The following is a 22,944-nucleotide window of genomic DNA, read 5'->3' as shown; positions in this document are numbered from 1 at the left end:
AAAAAAACAAAAAAACAAAAAAAAAAACAAAACCAAAATCTCGTTCCAGAAAAGAAAAGAAATGTTTAAAAACAGCAGCTTGTTGTATCTGCAGGAGAAGTGGCACACGGAGGATGGAACGGGTAGGAGGACCACTACAATGTTCCTTTTCCTTTCTCATAAGTGTTCCCTCTTCTCTGCGTTGTCTTCATGTCATTAAGTGCATTTCTCAGGGCATGTGAATAACAAATTTACAATGACATTGGCAGAATGTTCCTCTTGCTGCTGGGATAGAGATGGATCGTTCTGCAGTTCTGTGACCGTATATCAGCATTTAATCTATCAGAGTGGGAGGAGATAGGAACATACCAACCTCTGTATCTATCATATTGCTATAACAGGAGAATAATTCATCACTGTAGCCAGAAGAGGGCAGTGTTTACACACCACCTGTAGTCATATTACAGCATTTAGGTCAGACATGGACAACCTCCAGGTGTTGTGAAACCTCGATTCCCAGTATACCCTTCTAGCTACTGCCTGTTAAAGCATGTGCTTGTAGTTTCACCTGGAGAGCCACAGGGTGGCCAAGCCTGGTTTAGGTCACATTGGATTCATCAGATTAACTAAGAGCCAATTTTCAAGATAAATATGTCAGTAATTTGTGTTTTTGTTTTTTTTTTGCAGTTTACTCTCAGCTACCGTGCTATTTAATTACACCGGAGAAAATTATATTTTTAGATTATTTTTTTTGTCCAGATAAACAATCATTTTGCTAAATAATTATGTAATAGGAGGCAAATGTAACATTAAATAGCAAATAGAATCCTTATTTTTTTCCTGCAAAATGTTTTAGAACCTCATATGAGATTGGAGATGCATTGACCCTCTCATACTTATGTATAGTGGGCAGGTAAAGTCTAGCTACAGTGATTAAATCATCCAATTACGAGAATGACCAGCAGGTGGCAGCAGAGGAACCTGGCTGAGCTGGGTCCCAGCTGCAGGTGGGCGAGGTAACGGCTCTTAGACTCCCGTATATCTTCACATCCACAGAACTAACACCTGACTGCAAGGAATGGGGCAGCACTTTCATCCCGTCACCACCATCACCGTTGTCACTGTCCAGCAAGATTTTGGAGCACAACTTGGTTTTGGGGTGTTATCATTTGGAAGAGGAGGCAGCATCCTTAATTCTCTAGATCTCCAACATCTTCTCCATCACATGTGCTGCTGTGCTTCTTGGAAAATATAACATACACATGGAATCCCGTGCAAGCTGCAGGGCGGGAATATCCGTGCCAGAGAATGCGTCTCTCTAAGTTCATGTGCCGGAGAAGAGGCCCACACAGCGGACATACCAAGCAAACAGCCCCTGCAGGAAGGACAGAGAGGGGAAAGAGGACACATTACCAAACAGCCAGGATCTCGCACAAGTCATCTCTTATGTCTACTATGGTGGAAATGATTGGCTGATAAAGACATGTAAATAGACACTATTTATTGGGTGACCGATGTTGTTTGCCTTCTGTATGGTGCTGCGAACCTCAAGACAGTACATGGTATAACCGTACAATACAGTAAACAGCGAACACTACAACTCTCAGCACAGCTACTGGGGTGCAAGGGGTATTAATCAGCGCAAACTAGAAACAGTGCCCATTAGCGTGGGTGCAACTAACAGGTTTAGAGTCACCAAAAGAGGTGAAAAGACAATGGAGGAGTGGAATCTATGGGCAGAGAACCCAAGGAGGAGATGCGCAGTGTAGCTGGTGAGCAAAAGTTATAGGTAATGAGAACAGGAGGGAAGAGGGTCCTGCTCAATAGAGCTTACACTCTAAAGGGAAAGTGGCAGACAAACAGATGACACACACAGCACACAGCAATGTGTATGTAAAGGACTGACTGACGTACACAAGATTGGCTGATTGACGTGTGTAATGTCACAGAGTGAACGCAGTGACAGTCTATGTAGCAGATTAGTGTGTGATTAGTGTGTGATTGGATGGTGATGTCACACAGTGAGGACAGTCACAGTCTATGTAGCAGGTTAGTGTGTGATTGGATGGTGATGTCACAGACTGTGTGACTGTCCTCACTGTGTGACATCACCATCCAATCACACACTAATCGCACACTAACCTGCTACATAGATTGTGTGACTGCACTCACTGTGTGACATCACCATCCAATGTAGCAGGTTAGTGTGTGATTGGATGGTGATGTCACACAGTGAGTGCAGTCACACAATCTATGTAGCAGGTTAGTGTGCGATTAGTGTGTGATTGGATGGTGATGTCACACAGTGAGGACAGTCACACAGTCTATGTAGCAGATTAGTGTGTGATTGGATGGTGATGTCACACAGTGAGGACAGTCACACAGTCTGTGACATCACCATCCAATCACACACTAACCTGCTACATAGACTGTGTGACTGCGCTCACTGTGTGACATCACCATCCAATCACACACTAACCTGCTACATACTGTGTGACTGTCCTCACTGTGTGACATCACCATCCAATCACACACTAATCACACACTAATCTTCTACATAGATTGGATGGTGATGTCATACAGTGAGGACAGTCACACAGTATGTAGCAGATTAGTGTGTGATTAGTGTGTGATTGGATGGTGATGTCACACAGTGAGGACAGTCACACAGTATGTAGCAGGTTAGTGTGTGATTGGATGGTGATGTCACAGACTGTGTGACTGTCCTCACTGTGTGACATCACCATCCAATCTATGTAGCAGATTAGTGTGTGATTGGATGGTGATGTCACACAGTGAGGACAGTCACACAATCTATGTAGCAGGTTAGTGTGTGATTAGATGGTGATGTCACACAGTGAGGACAGTCACACAGTATGTAGCAGATTAGTGTGTGATTGGATGGTGATGTCACACAGTGACGACAGTCACACAATCTATGTAGCAGATTAGTGTGTGATTGGATGGTGATGTCACACAGTGACGACAGTCACACAATCTATGTAGCAGGTTAGTGTGTGATTGGATGGTGATGTCACACAGTGAGGACAGTCACACAGTCTGTGACATCACCATCCAATCACACACTAACCTGCTACATAGATTGTGTGACTGTCGTCACTGTGTGACATCACCATCCAATCACACACTAATCTGCTACATAGATTGTGTGACTGTCCTCACTGTGTGACATCACCATCTAATCACACACTAACCTGCTACATAGATTGTGTGACTGTCCTCACTGTGTGACATCACCATCCAATCACACACTAACCTGCTACATAGATTGGATGGTGATGTCACACAGTGAGGACAGTCACACAGTCTGTGACATCACCATCCAATCACACACTAACCTGCTACATAGATTGTGTGACTGTCCTCACTGTGTGACATCACCATCTAATCACACACTAATCTGCTACATAGATTGTGTGACTGTCCTCACTGTGTGACATCACCATCCAATCACACACTAACCTGCTACATACTGTGTGACTGTCCTCACTGTGTGACATCACCATCCAATCACACACTAACCTGCTACATACTGTGTGACTGTCCTCACTGTGTGACATCACCATCCAATCACACACTAACCTGCTACATACTGTGTGACTGTCCTCACTGTGTGACATCACCATCCAATCACACACTAACCTGCTACATACTGTGTGACTGTCGTCACTGTATGACATCACCATCCAATCTATGTAGCAGGTTAGTGTGTGATTGGATGGTGATGTCACACAGTGAGGACAGTCACACAATCTATGTAGCAGGTTAGTGTGTGATTGGATGGTGATGTCACAGACTGTGTGACTGTCCTCACTGTGTGACATCACCATCTAATCACACACTAATCTGCTACATAGACTGTGTGACTGCACTCACTGTGTGACATCACCATCCAATCACACACTAACCTGCTACATAGATTGGATGGTGATGTCACACAGTGACCGCAGTCACACAATCTATGTAGCAGGTTAGTGTGTGATTGGATGGTGATGTCACAGACTGTGTGACTGTCCTCACTGTGTGACATCACCATCCAATCACACACTAACCTGCTACATAGATTGTGTGACTGCACTCACTGTGTGACATCACCATCCAATCACACACTAACCTGCTACATAGATTGTGTGACTGTCGTCACTGTGTGACATCACCATCCAATCACACACTAATCTGCTACATAGATTGTGTGACTGTCGTCACTGTGTGACATCACCATCCAATCACACACTAACCTGCTACATAGATTGTGTGACTGTCGTCACTGTGTGACATCACCATCCAATCACACACTAACCTGCTACATAGATTGGATGGTGATGTCACACAGTGACCGCAGTCACACAATCTATGTAGCAGATTAGTGTGTGATTAGTGTGTGATTGGATGGTGATGTCACACAGTGACCGCAGTCACACAGTCTATGTAGCAGATTAGTGTGTGATTAGATGGTGATGTCACACAGTGAGGACAGTCACACAATCTATGTAGCAGGTTAGTGTGTGATTGGATGGTGATGTCACACAGTGAGGACAGTCACACAGTCTGTGACATCACCATCCAATCACACACTAACCTGCTACATAGATTGTGTGACTGCGGTCACTGTGTGACATCACCATCCAATCTATGTAGCAGGTTAGTGTGTGATTGGATGGTGATGTCACACAGTGAGTGCAGTCACACAGTCTATGTAGCAGATTAGTGTGTGATTAGATGGTGATGTCACACAGTGAGGACAGTCACACAGTCTGTGACATCACCATCCAATCACACACTAACCTGCTACATAGATTGTGTGACTGTCCTCACTGTGTGACATCACCATCTAATCACACACTAATCTGCTACATAGACTGTGTGACTGCACTCACTGTGTGACATCACCATCCAATCACACACTAACCTGCTACATAGATTGTGTGACTGTCGTCACTGTGTGACATCACCATCCAATCACACACTAATCTGCTACATAGATTGTGTGACTGTCGTCACTGTGTGACATCACCATCCAATCACACACTAACCTGCTACATAGATTGTGTGACTGTCGTCACTGTGTGACATCACCATCCAATCACACACTAACCTGCTACATAGATTGGATGGTGATGTCACACAGTGACCGCAGTCACACAATCTATGTAGCAGATTAGTGTGTGATTAGTGTGTGATTGGATGGTGATGTCACACAGTGAGGACAGTCACACAGTATGTAGCAGATTAGTGTGTGACTGGATGGTGATGTCACAGACTGTGTGACTGTCCTCACTGTATGACATCACCATCCAATCACACACTAACCTGCTACATAGACTGTGACTGTCCTCACTGTGTGACATCACCATCCAATGTAGCAGATTAGTGTGTGATTAGTGTGTGATTGGATGGTGATTTCACACAGTGAGGACAGTCACACAATCTATGTAGCAGATTAGTGTGTGATTAGATGGTGATGTCACACAGTGAGGACAGTCACACAATCTATGTAGCAGGTTAGTGTGTGATTGGATGGTGATGTCACAGACTGTGTGACTGTCCTCACTGTGTGACATCACCATCTAATCACACACTAATCTGCTACATAGACTGTGTGACTGCACTCACTGTGTGACATCACCATCCAATCTATGTAGCAGGTTAGTGTGTGATTGTGTGACTCTGCTGTGACATCACCATCCAATCACACACTAACCTGCTACATAGATTGTGTGACTGCACTCACTGTGTGACATCACCATCCAATCACACACTAACCTGCTACATAGATTGGATGGTGATGTCACACAGTGAGCGCAGTCACACAATCTAATCACACACTAACCTGCTACATAGACTGTGTGACTGTCCTCACTGTGTGACATCACCATCCAATCACACACTAACCTGCTACATAGATTGTGTGACTGTCCTCACTGTGTGACATCACCATCCAATCACACACTAACCTGCTACATAGATTGTGTGACTGCGCTCACTGTGTGACATCACCATCCAATCTATGTAGCAGGTTAGTGTGTGATTGGATGGTGATGTCACACAGTGAGTGCAGTCACACAGTCTATGTAGCAGATTAGTGTGTGATTAGATGGTGATGTCACACAGTGAGGACAGTCACACAGTCTGTGACATCACCATCCAATCACACACTAACCTGCTACATAGATTGTGTGACTGTCGTCACTGTGTGACATCACCATCCAATCACACACTAATCTGCTACATAGATTGTGTGACTGTCGTCACTGTGTGACATCACCATCCAATCACACACTAACCTGCTACATAGATTTTGTGACTGTCCTCACTGTGTGACATCACCATCCAATCACACACTAACCTGCTACATAGATTGGATGGTGATGTCACACAGTGAGCGCAGTCACACAATCTATGTAGCAGGTTAGTGTGTGATTGGATGGTGATGTCACACAGTGAGGACAGTCACACAATCTATGTAGCAGGTTAGTGTGTGATTGGATGGTGATGTCACACAGTGAGGACAGTCACACAGTCTATGTAGCAGGTTAGTGTGTGATTAGATTGTGTGACTGCGCTCACTGTGTGACATCACCATCCAATCACACACTAATCTGCTACATAGATTGGATGGTGATGTCACACAGTGAGTGCAGTCACACAGTCTGTGACATCACCATCCAATCACACACTAACCTGCTACATAGATTGTGTGACTGCGGTCACTGTGTGACATCACCATCCAATCTATGTAGCAGGTTAGTGTGTGATTGGATGGTGATGTCACACAGTGAGTGCAGTCACACAATCTATGTAGCAGGTTAGTGTGTGATTGGATGGTGATGTCACAGACTAGTGTGTGACTGGATGGTGATGTCACACAGTGAGGACAGTCACACAGTCTGTGACATCACCATCCAATCACACACTAACCTGCTACATAGATTGTGTGACTGTCCTCACTGTGTGACATCACCATCCAATCTATGTAGCAGGTTAGTGTGTGATTGGATGGTGATGTCACACAGTGAGTGCAGTCACACAATCTATGTAGCAGGTTAGTGTGTGATTGGATGGTGATGTCACAGCAGAGTCACACAATCACACACTAACCTGCTACATAGATTGGATGGTGATGTCACACAGTGAGTGCAGTCACACAGTCTATGTAGCAGATTAGTGTGTGATTAGATGGTGATGTCACACAGTGAGGACAGTCACACAGTCTGTGACATCACCATCCAATCACACACTAACCTGCTACATAGATTGTGTGACTGTCCTCACTGTGTGACATCACCATCCAATCACACACTAATCACACACTAATCTGCTACATTGGATGGTGATGTCACACAGTGAGGACAGTCACAGTCTATGTAGCAGGTTAGTGTGTGATTGGATGGTGATGTCATACAGTGAGGACAGTCACACAGTATGTAGCAGGTTAGTGTGTGATAGACTGTGTGACTGTCCTCACTGTGTGACATCACCATCCAATCACACACTAACCTGCTACATAGATTGGATGGTGATGTCACACAGTGAGGACAGTCACACAGTCTATCACACACTAATCACACACTAACCTGCTACATACTGTGTGACTGTCCTCACTGTGTGACATCACCATCTAATCACACACTAACCTGCTACATAGATTGTGTGACTGCACTCACTGTGTGACATCACCATCCAATCTATGTAGCAGGTTAGTGTGTGATTGGATGGTGATGTCATACAGTGAGGACAGTCACACAGTATGTAGCAGGTTAGTGTGTGATTAGTGTGTGATAGACTGTGTGACTGTCCTCACTGTGTGACATCACCATCCAATCACACACTAACCTGCTACATAGATTGGATGGTGATGTCACACAGTGAGCGCAGTCACACAATCTATGTAGCAGGTTAGTGTGTGATTGGATGGTGATGTCATACAGTGAGGACAGTCACACAGTATGTAGCAGGTTAGTGTGTGATTAGTGTGTGATAGACTGTGTGACTGTCCTCACTGTGTGACATCACCATCCAATCACACACTAACCTGCTACATAGATTGGATGGTGATGTCACACAGTGAGGACAGTCACACAGTCTATCACACACTAATCACACACTAATCTGCTACATTGGATGGTGATGTCATACAGTGAGGACAGTCACACAGTATGTAGCAGGTTAGTGTGTGATTGGATGGTGATGTCACACAGTGAGGACAGTCACACAGTATGTAGCAGGTTAGTGTGTGATTGGATGGTGATGTCATACAGTGAGGACAGTCACACAGTCTGTGACATCACCATCCAGTCACACACTAACCTGCTACATACTGTGTGACTGCGCTCACTGTGTGACATCACCATCCAGTCACACACTAACCTGCTACATACTGTGTGACTGCGCTCACTGTATGACATCACCATCCAATGTAGCAGATTAGTGTGTGATTAGTGTGTGATTAGATGGTGATGTCACACAGTGAGGACAGTCACACAGTATGTAGCAGATTAGTGTGTGATTAGTGTGTGATTGTGTGACTGTCCTCACTGTATGACATCACCATCCAATCACACACTAACCTGCTACATACTGTGTGACTGCGCTCACTGTGTGACATCACCATCTAAATCACACACTAATCACACACTAACCTGCTACATAGACTGGATGATGTCACACAGTGAGGACAGTCACACAGTCTATGTAGCAGGTTAGTGTGTGATTGGATGGTGATGTCACACAGTGAGGACAGTCACACAATCTATGTAGCAGGTTAGTGTGTGATTGAATGACTCTGTGACATCACCATAGTGGTGAATGTGGAAATTTGACGGATGTTTTGTCTTCAGTGAATATTCACTTCCACAATGACTTACAAGTTCACATTTTTTATATTTCCCACCATTCATTCATAATGCGGTAACTGTATTTCAGTTTACAAAGAACACCAGCAAGGTTTACTTACAGCCAGTGGAAGTATTAGCATTCAAAGGACAAGGAGTCTTTGGAAATAAAGGTCCCCTACGCCCTGATGAGGTCCCTGCTCTGCAGACTTTAGTAGGGCCCCGTTATTTCTACCGTACTAAATGTTTCTTCTGATAGTTGGACACCGAAGCAGACGAGCAGTTTTATGCATTAACACAGAGAACCATAACACTAATGAGGTTTAAGACCATCTAGTAACAGTAGCTATTACACGAATCTATATAAGTCATTGATTACCATCAAGAAAACTGATGAATATTTCACGTCACACATAAAACAGTCAGTATAGTATTAGCTTTGTAGCGAGTTGCTCTATAAGTATTAACTTTGTTATCTCTGGTCAGCTACAGAGGTTATATATAGAAGCTGTTGGAGCACCGTCTAGATTGGTTTTATTTCTCTTTATGAATGTGTTTCATCAGCTTCACACTGTTCGTATTGCTTATTTATTTTAGAGTTTAATTTATTGTTGTGATTTGAATGCATAAAATAGTATAATAGAGGATCATGTTACTAGCACATATATTCATCGGTAATAAGAGAGATAAGACATTTGCAACAGAACAATGAATTGATAAGCAGGAACTGCTAAACAGCCTGTCTGACACCAGCCTTATATATTTACTAAACTGCGGTTTTGAAAAAGTGGAGATGTTGCCTATAGCAACCAATCAGATTCTAGTTATCATTTATTTAGAACATTCTACAAAATGACAGCTACAATTATTAGCTATTGGCAACATCTCCACTTTTTCAAACCTGCAGTTTAGTAAATATACCCCTAAGGCTGGTGTCAGACAGGCTCTTTCCGTTAGGAATGCTCCAGCAATTATATCACTCCGGCTCCCGGGCTGACACATTGAAGCAAATGAGTAAAGCTCATCTCCTGTTACACGGGAGTGCGAGTACATTGCAACGTCATCAGTGCTGAGTTGCACCCGTGTACCAGGGAGTAACATCCCTCAGTCACTATGGGAGCAATTGAGATTTTTGGCTGGAAAAGCTCCCATCCGATCACCCTAAATTAGGAGTTTCTCTTCTAGAAGACATTTACTCACTTAGGAAGGTCTGTTTTCAGATTTCTATGTTGGGGTCTGTGAAGCCTTTCTTCCCCTCATTCACCAGCACTGGTTTCTCTGTCCGCGTGTGCCAGACAAGAATCTGAAATTTGCACCAAAAATTATGTAAATTACAATGGTCTTCATAATAAAGCCCCACACCACAACGTAGCCATATGCTGGATTCACAGTGAATAAGACTGATGTGGAATATGCCAGTGGTCGATCATCAGAATTATGTGTGAATAAGAATATTGCCAGATATTCAGCAGATGGGACAGCGAGTTTGGCACCTGTTGGAACAACACGACTCCTGCCTGACGTAACAGATACCATGTGATGAGATTGTAGAATGTTCAGAGTTCTAGAAAAACGGAATTTGGAATCCTCGTAACTTAGTAGCAATGTAGATGTCACGTCATTAGATTAGAAGAGATGCATCTAGCACATGGACTTTGGTATATATCCCAGCCTGACAGCACTGGGGTCATGAGTTCAAGTCCTGACCATGGCCCTATCGGTGGAGTTTGTATGTTCTCCCCATGACTGCATAAGTTTTCTCCCACAGTCCCAAAAATTATTACTAGGTTAATTGGTTGCTGACTAATATAGACCCGTGTGTGTGTGTGTTAGGGAATTTAGACTAAAAGCTCCAATTGGGCAGGGACTGATGTTAAAGATAAATATTCTCTGTACAGCGCTGCATAATATGATGGCACCATACAGGGTCGGACGGGCCCGCCGGGGGACCAGTCTATCCACCGGTAGGCCCCGACCCTGATCGCTCCCCTCTTCGTTGGTGGGGGGAGCGAGTAACTGAAGGGAAAAAAAAACAACAAAACAAACCTCGCGTGACTGCGGCGCCGTACGCACTGAATGCCGGGCGTGACGTCATCACGCCCGATATTCAGTGAGCAGCGCCGCAGACAGAAGACAGACGAGAAGAAGGTAGCAGATAGAAAAGGTAAGTGAGGGAATGGAAGAAAGAAGGGAGCATGAAGGCAGACTGAAGGGGGAGCATGATGGCAGAGTGAAGGGCTAAGCATGTTGGGGCTGGAGGAAGGCCTAAGTATTAATTGTTGGTCCTATTGATTTAATGACAGGGCTGGTTGGAATCTTCTAAATGTACTCATTATTATTTCCAAATAGGGCCCTCAACATTCCAGGATCCAGACAAGCTGCAACTAAAGAAACCTGCAGCTACAGGTGGTAAAAGTGACAACAGGTACGACAGTCTGTCAAATATTCTGAGTCTAGTGCAGGCTTAGCTAACCTGTGGCACTCCAGGTGTTGTGAAACTACAAGTCTCAGCACACCCTTCCAGCAATAATCTGCTATTGTCAAAGCATGCTGGGGCTTGTGGTTTCACAACACCTGGAGTGCCACAGGTTAGCCAAGCCTGGTCTAGTGGGACAATCCCGATTTATGGTGACTGTTCTGCCCAATCTAAGGGCAGGTCAGACTGTGTACTCTTTATACACACACTGCATTCTTTATATACTACACTATGATGCTAGCTGACCTTCGTGGGCTGACCACTCCCCCTCTAGTCTCTCCTCTATGATGGCTGGCCACACCCCCTCTGGTGGGTCCCTAGCGTTGCAGTCCCCCGGTGGGCCCTTCATGTCCCAGTCCGACACTGGCACTATATATATATATATATATAAAATCCTGCTCTGTTTCCCAGAATGCTTAGCCAGTACAGCAAAGGAGTAAGCACTATATGGCGCCCCCTGTGTCCTGGCTGCGTGTCACACATGAATGACCAAGCTCTTACCTTAGTGCAGTTGTCTGCTTTGGGTTCCAGGTCGCTCAGGGTCACCAGCTCCCTCAGCAGGCTGCTCTCCTGGTAACCCCCTTTCACTCCTCGTAATTTAAAATACGCCTGCGGCCGCTGCAGTATGAGCCGCAGGTTGACGGCAAATCCCGCCATGTCTATTGCAAATGGTCTGTGCGGGTCAAACACAGTCTTCCACCCATAAACTTTCCCGGCAGCGTTGACTTTCGGCGACTCGTACCGCAGTCCTCCGACAAATGCCACCGGCCACACCGACACTTTTCTGGTATTCCGCAACTACGGTTACAAAACATGCGGTTAGTAGTCACAGCGGAAGTCTAAACACTGGAAGTATTTCAAACTAGCATAGTCATATCTCAGATACTTCTTCCTAATACGGATTAATATCTTCTATTATACTGTGGCAGTTATGAACAGGATAAATATGTTCAGTTACAGACAATAAGACTCAGAGCCACCAGATCAATGATTACCGTATTTTTCGCTCCATAAGACGCACTTTTTCTCCCCAAAAAAGTGGGGGGAAAAGTGTGTGCATCTTATGGAGCGAATACTACATTGCTCACCACCTGAGTATTCTCAGGCTCAGTGCGCGGCTGCGTGTCTAAACCGGAAGTCTGTTCTATTGGTCTACTGACCGCTTCCTATTCCTCTTCTATCCTCGTCTTGCCATGTGGTGCCCTGTGTCCTCCCAGCCTCGTCTTGCCGTATTGTGTATCAGTCGATTGTGCGGAGGTCTCCCGAACACCAGCTTTTCCTTCCAGTGAGTAACACCGGTCTGAAATTTTCTAATAATAAAATGCTGTGACAGAAATGTCCTGCGTGCTGTTTATTTCTTCTTTGCCTGTATGAACAGGACATTTCTCACACACTTATGATGTTGGTGAAAGAAGTCTTCAGCCTCTTATGGAATCTCTGAGCTGTTGTGTGCAGTATTCAGTCTAAGCGGGCTACATGCCGACTGATCTTTGTTAGTGTGTTGCCCCAAGAGCTGAAAACATTTTTGGGGTTGTTTGTACAGCCGGATGTTGTGCGGTCAGCATGTGGACCAAGCACCCTCCAGTGTGGACAGATTGAGCAGTAATTGTACTGGCACTTAGCAGAGTGTCCGGATTGGGTTGTGTGTGGCCTGGGGACTATATTGTCTGTTCACATGTAGTTAAACAACACAGGAAGACGTGTATGCTGTAGAGTCGGTACTGTACTGTGACAACCAGGACACAGCATATGTATAGCATATTTTTTTTCCTTCCTGTTTTCCTCCTCTAAAAAATAGGTGCGTCTTATGGTCAGGTGCGTCTTATGGAGCGAAAAATACAGTATATAATAGACAGGTAATGGTAATATCTGTATAAACTCCTATAAATAATATCTGTATAAACGGTGAGTTCTGATGTCACTGATTACAAATGATGTCATCACGTTCATTAGGTAAACCTGTGTACTACAAGGAACAATGTATCACCTACTTATTACAGATACTTAGTTACTTTGGATTCCTGTCACCTGCAGCCTTGTGCTTTCTATGGCCACGGTGACTTCTAATATCCATATTATTTCCAGTAGGTCGGGTGCATTAAGCTATATATAAACTAAGCCCGTTCCTCTTACATGTAGCTTGTCCCTCAGGTCAGTGGTAACTCTCTGTCACAGTTTGAAGTGTGATAGATATTTTGGAAGCTCACGTACATTTCGGTAATGGTCTGGTGCACGTTAAGATGTACACAAAGACCGGTATAATGACTCAAACTTTGGCAGTCAAGACAAAGGTCCTGTCTGTCGGGATGGTGGGACGGTCCCCCCAAATCGGGGCATCTAGGACATGTGCAACAATAAACACACATTAAACACACAGTTTGACAGGCGCAGAATTTAAGCTCATCGCAGAACAAAACAAGTCAGCTAATTATATTTCTAGATGTAGCTTAAATAAAAAACAATCCATAAAACCTTCATTTTAGTTGCACAAATTAACATATGTTCCAAAAGAAAGAGAAATACTATTTGAGGGGCAATTCCTATATATCAGGAGTTTATCTACAGCGTGTAGATCTATATTCAAATCCATATTGTAACCAATGTCAGAGGATGTGACGTCCTCTGCTAGTATCCAGATTGTAACCAATGTCAGAGGATGTGACGTCCTCTGCTAGTATCTAGATTGTAACCAATGTCAGAGGATGTGACGTCCTCTGATTGTATCCAGATTGTAACCAATGTCAGAGGATGTGACGTCCTCTGATTGTAACCAATGTCAGAGATGTGACGTCCTCTGCTTGTGTCCAGATTTCTGTACATAACATTATGCTGTCACAGTTGGGCCATAACAACATGTAGATTCTGGCATGTTTGTCTTATAACTCTCCCCCCCCCCAAATCTTTGTTATTTTAAGTTTTCTTGTCTTGTACTTCTTCCTACCACAAGAGGCATTTTTTTAAAAAATCATCTTAAAACAATTTTTTTTTTTGTTTTATCATCATTGACACAATGTGGCGCTATTCTTTATAGATGATCAGAGCAGTAACACCAGGAGGCCGTCACCCCAGTGGGTAAAGCAAGTTCACTCTCAGCTGTCCCACGTGGCCAGGGTGCAGTATCTGGTTATACAGGTAGAGTGGGCCAGGGAGTGAACGGACAACCAAAGGGTCTGCTGAAGGCCACTATAGATCAGTGATGGGCATGTGAGGCCCTCTAACCTTCAAAAGGGCCACAATTCACTCAAACTCCTTAAGTTAAAACAGCAAATTTAATCAAAGAAAGAGACATCAATATATAATATGTTACTGGCGTGCAAGAAAGGGCTGACAACGAATGGGTTACATACACCTCCACCCTCTTACGTACATCTGAATAACCCCAAAATAACTTTCTAATATGAAAAAAAAAAAAAAAAAAAATCCCTCCAAAATTACTTCTAAACCCCCCCCCATCAGCCAGTCACTAAAATGCTCCCACTCCAACCTGCCACTCCCACTAAACCCAAAACACTACGTATGCGGTCAGACCCCACGTGTATTCTCTTCAGACTCCCCCACCCCCCCCCCATATGTCACTCAAGCTCCTCACCCACCGTGCCGACTGCAATTGTGGGATTACTGAGAGAACATTGGATATTATGTCCACTGCTGTCTGATCGCTGTAGTGCATGGATTTAACACCGATATCCATGATGCACTGTAATAGGTGATATTATACTGAAACATACTACCACATATAGCACATTACACTGTAGTAAAACAAAGGTCCAACGCATACTGGAGCAGGGACACTGCATGACCAGTGCTGGATTGTGAATAAGTAAGTGAAGAGGACTGTTATGGGAAGATTATAAAGAGGGTGTGGGGGGGCATTTTAATTTAACTTTGAAAGAGCACCATTGGAAACAGCCATTCATGAGAATGGGGCCTAAGCATTCACTCGTGTGAATTGATAGACTGCAGTCTTACTGGTTCTCATCAATGTTACATTACCCTGTTTCTGCATCTCTGATGCCACAAATTAGATTATAAATGCAATTGAACTGGTAAATGTGCCACTAAAAATTCAACTTGTTCCTAAACCTCTAAACGCTGGAACCTTCGTTAATGTGTGTAGATCAGTACGAGTCTTTTGAGTAGAAAGTTGTGTAGAGTTCAGGGCACCTTTAAACAAGTTCTATACTGCAGGAAATTGCAGAGTAACACCACAAATACATGACAGTAATTACAGTAATTGTATTTGAAGTCTGCCAATCACACAATGTGTTGCCGACAGCTACTTTATTTTCTAGAACAACGCCTGCGCTCTCTGCAGTTCTCCCCTATCAGAAAATAATGCCCTCCCCAAAATGTTCCCGACCACCTACAGCTGCTGGATGTCACTCCCAATAAGGACTGTTTAAAAGTAACTTCAATTCAGCAACGGCGGCTGAAAACCCAACAATCACATTTTACTCTGACATGCAAAGCACGGGATTCACATTTACATAAATGTACAGTTCATTAATTACACATAATTAACAGGGTGTGAGAGAATAATAGGGACATTTAGGAAAATTGTTCTACAATTAAAGTTGTCAACATTTTAAGTTTATTTCCAGGGTTGCTTTGCACACAAAACACTTTTTTTTTAATTTTAAAGAGAACAAAAATTTGGACAAACCTTTAAAACCTGGAATTGTCCACGGAATGTTGTGTTGCTCATAGCAACCAATGAGATTCTAACAGTCACGTAGTACATTTTAAAAGAGGAAAGCAAACATCGGATTGGTTGCTATGGGTAATACCATTTTTTTATATTTTCAAGTAGGTGAATAACAAACAACATATTGAAATAAAGGGAGACCCACTCACACGCGATACCTACTGTGGGAGATGAACAGCATGTTGTTTATAAATCACAAAATTTAAGGGTAAATGTTATGACTTGAGATATTATTTTCTTTTCGTTATAAAGCGGAAATAGTTTTACTATTAAACCTTTAAATTAAACCCAGTTTGGTAGTATAGGGTTCATACCATAAACACACATATCTTGGTATATTTTCATGCTGTATAATACAAGCTAAATTTGGTCAGGGCCAAACCCCTAGAGAGCAACAGTCTATATAAAGTAACACTAATCCTGGGGGACGTGAAGCATTTTCCTGCAATTTCTGGAAGTCAGCACCTTGTAAAATTATTATAGCATTCTAACGTTTTTGCCCAGCCAAGAAGTGGATTATTTGGACTAAGCTTCCAGGTCTTTTTTTTTTCCCTAAGGTTTGAGAGAATTGGAGGACATACAGTCAGGTCCATAAATATTGGGACATCAACACAATTCTCCTATTTTGGGCTCTATACACCACCACAATGGATTTGAAATGAAACCAACAAGATGTGCTTTAACTGCAGACTTTCAGCTTTAATTTGAGGGTATTTACATCCAAATCAGGGGAACGGTGTAGGAATTATAATGGTTTCTATATGTGCCTCACACTTTTTAAAGGGACCAAAAGTAATGGGACAATTGACTCAAAAGCTATTTAATGGACATGTGTGGGCTATTCCCTCGTCAATTAAGCAGGTAAAAGGTCTGGAGTTGATTCTAGGTGTGACATTTGCATTTGGAATCTGTTGCTGTCAACTCTCAATATGAGACCCAAAGAGCTGTCCCCCATCAGTGAAGCAAGCCATCATTAGGCTGAAAAATCAAAACAAACTCATCAGTGAGATCGCAAAAACATTAGGTGTGGCCAAATCAACTGTTTGGAACATTCTTAAAAAGAAAGAATGCATCGGAGAGCTCAGCAACACCAAAAGACCCGGAAGACCACGGAAAACAACTGTGGTGGATGACAGAAGAATTTTTCCCCTGGTGAAGAAAAACCCCTTCACAACAGCTGGCCAAATCAAGAACACTCTCCAGGAGGTAGGTGTATATGTGTCAAAGTCAACAATCAAGAGAAGACTTCACAAGAGTGAATATAGAGGGTTCACCACAAGATGTAAACCATTGGTGAGCCACAAAAACAGGAAGACCAGATTAGAGTTTGGCTAACAACATCTAAAAAAGCCATTACAGTTCTGGAACAACATCCTATGGACAGATGAGACAAAGATCAACTTGTACCAGAGTGATGGGAAGAGAAGAGTATGGAGAAGGAAAGGAACTGCTCATGATCCAAAACATACCACCTCATCAGTGAAGCATGGTGGTGGTAGTGTCATGGCGTGGGCATGTATGGCTGCCAATGGAACTGGTTCCCTTGTATTTATTGATGATGTGACTGCTGACAAAAGCAGCAGGATAAATTCTGAAGTGTTTTGGGCAATATTATCTGCTCATATTCAGTCAAATGCTTCAGCACTCATTGGACGGCGCTTCACAGTGCAGATGGACAATGACCCGAAGCATACTGCAAAAGCAACCAAAGAGGTTTTTAAGGCTAACAAGTGGAATGTTATGCAATGGCCAAGTCAATCACCTGACCTGAATCCCAAGAAAAAGCAGGAACTGAAGACATTTGCAGTAGAGGCCTGGCAGAGCATCACCAGGGATGAAACCCAGCATCTGGTGATGTCTATGCGTTCCAGACTTCAGGCTGTAATTGACTGCAAAGGATTTGCAACAAAGTATTAAAAAGTGAAAGTTTGATGTAGGATTGTTTAGTTTGTCCCATTACTTTTGGTCCCTAAAAAAGTGGGAGGCACATATAGAAACCATTGTAATTCCTACACTGTTCACCTGATATGGATGTAAATTCCCTCAAATTAAAGCTGAAAGTCTGCAGTTAAAGCACATCTTGTTTGTTTCATTCTAAATCCATTGTGGTGGTGTATAGAGCCCAAAATATGAGAATTGTGTTGATGTCCCAATATTTATGGACTTGACGTATCTAAATCATTATTGCTTCCAGAATACAGCTTTGCATAATACAGTATATAGTAGCAGGGACATTAATTTAAGGGCTATTCAAACACTAGACAAATTACGAATATTCTCAACTGTTGTTTGCAACTCAAACAATTGCAATAATGAACGAATGTCCGTTTTTATCATATGTAACAAACGTTTGTAACTGTCCGGTTATGAAGTTTCTCCAACCTAGAAACTTTGTTGATGGGCTCAAAGAAATCTTTATTCATATAAGAGCTATTATTTAATAAATTCACCTCCTATGACTGCTATAAGAGCTTCCCAAATAGATGGCAATAAATCAGCAGCCCAGATAATAGACGATAATAAATGTACCATAACATTATAAAGAAACTAATCTTCCAGAAGATTATTAATAGAGAAGATCATTGTGATCTCCCATCAGCTAGCTGTACACACAGGGCCATAGTGTGAGTATACAACAGGACAAATTTAAGATGCACAAGTAATTGTGAACAAGACTGTAGGCTATTTTAAATAATTTTTTCATCTCTATCCAAGAACAAGTTATCATGCCGACCTTCTCCAATATGATGTAGTTGCACAGGGTCATTGAAAACCCACATGAGTATCGTGGTGAGAATTATTACATCTGTCCTTAATGGATGGAGTAAAAGAGGGACTGGTGTCTATGTTATAATCACCTAATAATATCAAGTGACCTTCTAAATGATCTGTTATAACCTTGAGCAGATTAAACAAAAAATACATTTGAGTGGTGAAAGGAGACATACAACGTAGTGTTATACAATATTCCTGGAAGAGAGATATCTACTGCCAAGGTCAAGAGTCACCTCGGAACATTAAATTGAATCTGTTTTACTCGTTAACTTGTGATGTATATTTCTCAAACCATGACATTCTTTTTGCGATATCGTTTCTCCCCTGGCTGTGCTTGAAAGCAGCCACTGGTATGTGTAGTGCAGCTATTCTCTCAACAAAACTAAATAAATAAAAATAAATCCATGATTTCACAAGGGGGTACCCCCTCTCCTCTGCTTAGGGTTTCAGATACCGTTAGTATAGGTAGGAACTGTGTATTAGCTTGGAGGCAGACCCTTTCATTACTAGTCTACGTGTTCTGGGGGAAGTAAATCTTGTCACATTATGGGATGAAGACCTTAGTGGGACCCGTGACCTTGACACAGTCTCATGATTGAGAGAACACTTTTTGAAATACGCATTAACCCGAATGATCAGAAAAAGGTCTCCCAGACAACGGGTGATGATAGCTCCACTATACTCCTCAGTTGTCTGCTTTCAATCTTCTTAAAGTGTCCCAAAGTCTGCAAGTATCTAAACTTCCTCTCTGATCATTTAACCCGTTAATGTGGATGCTTTTTACCATTTTTATGTCAGATACAAAATTAGATTCTTTTATATATATCACAGAATAAAATTACTTTCATCAGGAAATTTGAGGATTACATTTCAATTTACGTCTACACCCTCCTAATGAGGGGCAAGTGTTTGACTATTTGACGGAGCGGTTTATAAATTCTTTGAGGACACGCGGTGGAAGATGATTCTTTGAAGAATTATATTTCTATTTGAACACAAATTGGTTTAGGTCAGCACCTTTACCGCTTGTCTATTGACATTTGGGAAATTTTAGTGGTGAAAAACTGACCTATTTCCAGAAAAGGTCTTTCTAGCACCGATTCCCTTCAACGCTGTGAACCACAAGGAGAAACATTGTTACGGGGCTTCATTTACACTTTTATTAGCTGAGCGTATGCAATTTTATTTGGAGCCTCTAATATACTAGATATTTAGTTGTTTTTTTCCTTTAATATGGTTTCAAACTGCGGATATCCAGCACCCAAGAGAAAATGTGCTCTTTTGGGTTAATAATAATTATATATAACAGCCAAGTGTATTTATTAAAGGGCAAAAATGTCCAAGTTGACTTGAAATATCCATATAATTATCAGTACGTGGTACATTATTTATTGTTATTACTGAGTTAAAGTTAACTTGGCATTTATAAGCAATGACATTATTACTCATTGTTTATACTGATATAATTTACAGTTGTTTATAATGATTATAATGCACGCTATGTTAGGTCATGTATAACATGAATAATCATTATAATCATGTCTAACACAGTTACTGATGAATGCTGAACGGATACCATCACTAGAAAGCACCATTATACAAGTATAACTCACAGGAGTTTATAGGCATATTAATGACACTGGCATTATAATATAAACTCACCTCTTCGAACAGATCGAGGCTGTACGTGTTATCGTCATCGGCAAAATACACGACTCCCGGCAAGCTGCTGTTTCTGTTAAAAGTCTCTCTAAGCCAGCGCAAGGCAAGGTTCCTCTGCATAGTCCCACGGGGTATTCGTGGGTCCCGGGTGTCGCCCCTCAGTTTATAATTACGCGGTGTCTCCACATTAAGATGGGTGTAGTTGAGACCAGAGTCCTGCAGCGTCCGGGTGACCAGAGGGGTGCGGCGCTGAGAGTCCTCCACCAAGATCCAGTGCAGGTTGGGAACATGCAGTAGTGTGTTGGAGAGACGGGTCAGTTCGGCTTTCTGGACCGGTCTGCTGTAGGTGGGGGTGATGACGTGGATGGTTGGGAGGTTTCCCATCCATGGCGGGGGCCGAGTGTACACATATTCAGTCCTAACAACCTCTACAATATCTCTCTCTGAGGAACAGTATTCCCGGGAATCCGAGCCTGGATTTGCATCCCTCCGTCCATCACTCCCGTCCTCTGTAAGAAACAGAGAAATGTTATTGTGAGAGGGCCAATAACACGGGGTCAGATACTGCTGAGTACAACTTCATCAGCTGCCTCTGTGTCACTATCTAACACAGCCAGAGGTTTCCTATAGGCCCCTACATGCCAGGCAGTACTGAATGCTTCATGGAAAATGTGAATACACAGATTTCCTATTTGGCCCAGATCTGGTATGAAGTAGGTCATACATGAAATCCAAGCATCGTACATACGTCACTATTGCTAAAAAGCAACAGCGTGCTGTAAATAACTCTTTAATTAGGAAGTGTCTTGGGACCCGGGTGCATAGTGATTTAGTGCTGCTCCATTCTACACCCAGTAACTGGGCAATTTTGTGGCTTAACCCTGATTAATCCTGGTTTCTCTGCCTTTGAAAAATGTATTTTAAATTCCTAAACCAGTAATTACTTGATATTATATATAAAATAAAGGCCTCCTATAGGGTCTGGTATTCAGATGTGGAAAAAGAGAAAATAACATATATTCCTTAGATCAATACAACTTATCAATGGCCCTGGGGAAGCAGAACGCAGTATCCACATCCCCTACTACGGAATCCTCACTGACACACCCGGACAGTAATCACATAGTATAGTCTGACCTCAAACTTATCTCCAGTAATGTCAGACAGACAGCGGACCCCAAGTCACAAGCAGACTGACAAAGCCAATGCTGAGGGGTGAAATAATGCAGACAAATGAGGAATAATACAGAGATGGAAGACAGTGAGGGGGAAAACATGACCGATGTGTGTAGGAGACTGTGCATAGAGCTTACAGATGTGTTATTGTGGTAATACTGCGATGTATACACTGGACAGGAGGACAGTGTTGTACCTGAGGCGCAGAAAGCTGGGCCAACCAAACCTTACATAGCAAGAATGGCTCTTACCATAGAGATCTATTACTATAGAGATGTGACCTCCTGCGTCCTGCTCTCAGTGTGTGATAGAGGACAATAATCGCTGTACCTAGAGCTACTTTCACCATATGAGACAGCAGCTGAGGGAAAGCACTAATGTTGTACAGTTCTCCTTATTATCTCATATATTACTTAGGCAGGATCGAATCAGTACTCATAACAATACATACATCAATTCACTGAGAACTGCTGAGAATACAGCCTATACATTCACTAGTAACATTGATGTCACATCCATGTCCATGAAGGCAGGAGTGATGTCACTGGTTCCTAGTGACTGGATAGGCTACACTCAGTGATGTCACTGGTTCCTAGTAAATAATGTCAGTAGGTGACAGGCTCACTTAAAACATTGTAAGATACCATTGTTGGCATTATTGAGGGGCTCCCAGCAAGGGAAACCTGTGGCTAATGAAACAGGAAGCATTTCTGACTAGAATGATGAATAATCTTTGATGTAAACACCTTAATTCATGGTGAGAGATCCACTTACATTAGAACTTCACAGTTTTACATTTCATCTTGAATTAAAACGGAAATCATAAGAAATTAAGTTACTGCAATGTGTGGGTGAAATGAGTGTATTTAATGCACCTTATAATCATCATGGAACCTTGTATGTATATAATGCATATAGAGTCCCTGCCCGTCAGCCCTCATTAGCATGCCGACACATCACAGAACCACCTCAGTCATTCTTTGGACACTCAGTAATCCCTTCCCCACATAATCCTCCACCAATCACTGGCGTTCTTACTAAAGGAGCCTATAGACAGTTGTCGGATCCCTCTCAGATTTGACCAGATCTGTATAAACAAAAAAGGACACGAGCATTCAGCACTCTGGCTGGGTCATAGAAGACTCACGTAACGTGGTTGGAAAGTGACAGCACACGTGGTCAGATGTGGTCACCATCTGATCACTTTTATCAGTATCCTGGTCACATCTGATATTACTTGGGATTGGCAGCTTTTTTTGTCCCATACATGCTGCAATTTGTGGTTAATGGGCACCTTAAGCCTGTTAAACACCAGTATC

The 22,944-nt window shown here is 42.7% G+C and overlaps 1 protein-coding gene across 7 annotated transcripts in view; it reads right to left on the bottom strand.

The window, feature by feature from the left end:
* Positions 1–1,043: 1,043 nt before the first annotated feature.
* B3GAT1 (beta-1,3-glucuronyltransferase 1) overlaps positions 1,044–22,944 on the bottom strand; it is a 125,582-nt gene continuing 103,681 nt past the window's right edge. For all 7 annotated transcript variants that reach the window (XM_075190339.1, XM_075190344.1, XM_075190343.1 and 4 more), the window contains 4 exons: positions 20,450–20,958; positions 11,809–12,105; positions 10,032–10,134; positions 1,044–1,354 (listed from right to left, as the gene is read on the bottom strand). In XM_075190339.1, the coding sequence (XP_075046440.1) occupies positions 10,048–10,134; positions 11,809–12,105; positions 20,450–20,958 (893 nt within the window). In that variant the 3' untranslated portion in view covers positions 1,044–1,354; positions 10,032–10,047. The remainder of the gene's footprint in view (positions 1,355–10,031; positions 10,135–11,808; positions 12,106–20,449; positions 20,959–22,944) is intronic.

This window comes from Mixophyes fleayi, chromosome 11 (assembly GCF_038048845.1).
Source record: "Mixophyes fleayi isolate aMixFle1 chromosome 11, aMixFle1.hap1, whole genome shotgun sequence".
NCBI classification, from domain to species: domain Eukaryota; kingdom Metazoa; phylum Chordata; class Amphibia; order Anura; family Limnodynastidae; genus Mixophyes; species Mixophyes fleayi.
The sequence above is the reverse complement of the archived record's forward strand: the minus strand, read 5'-3'. Positions and strand labels throughout refer to the sequence as shown.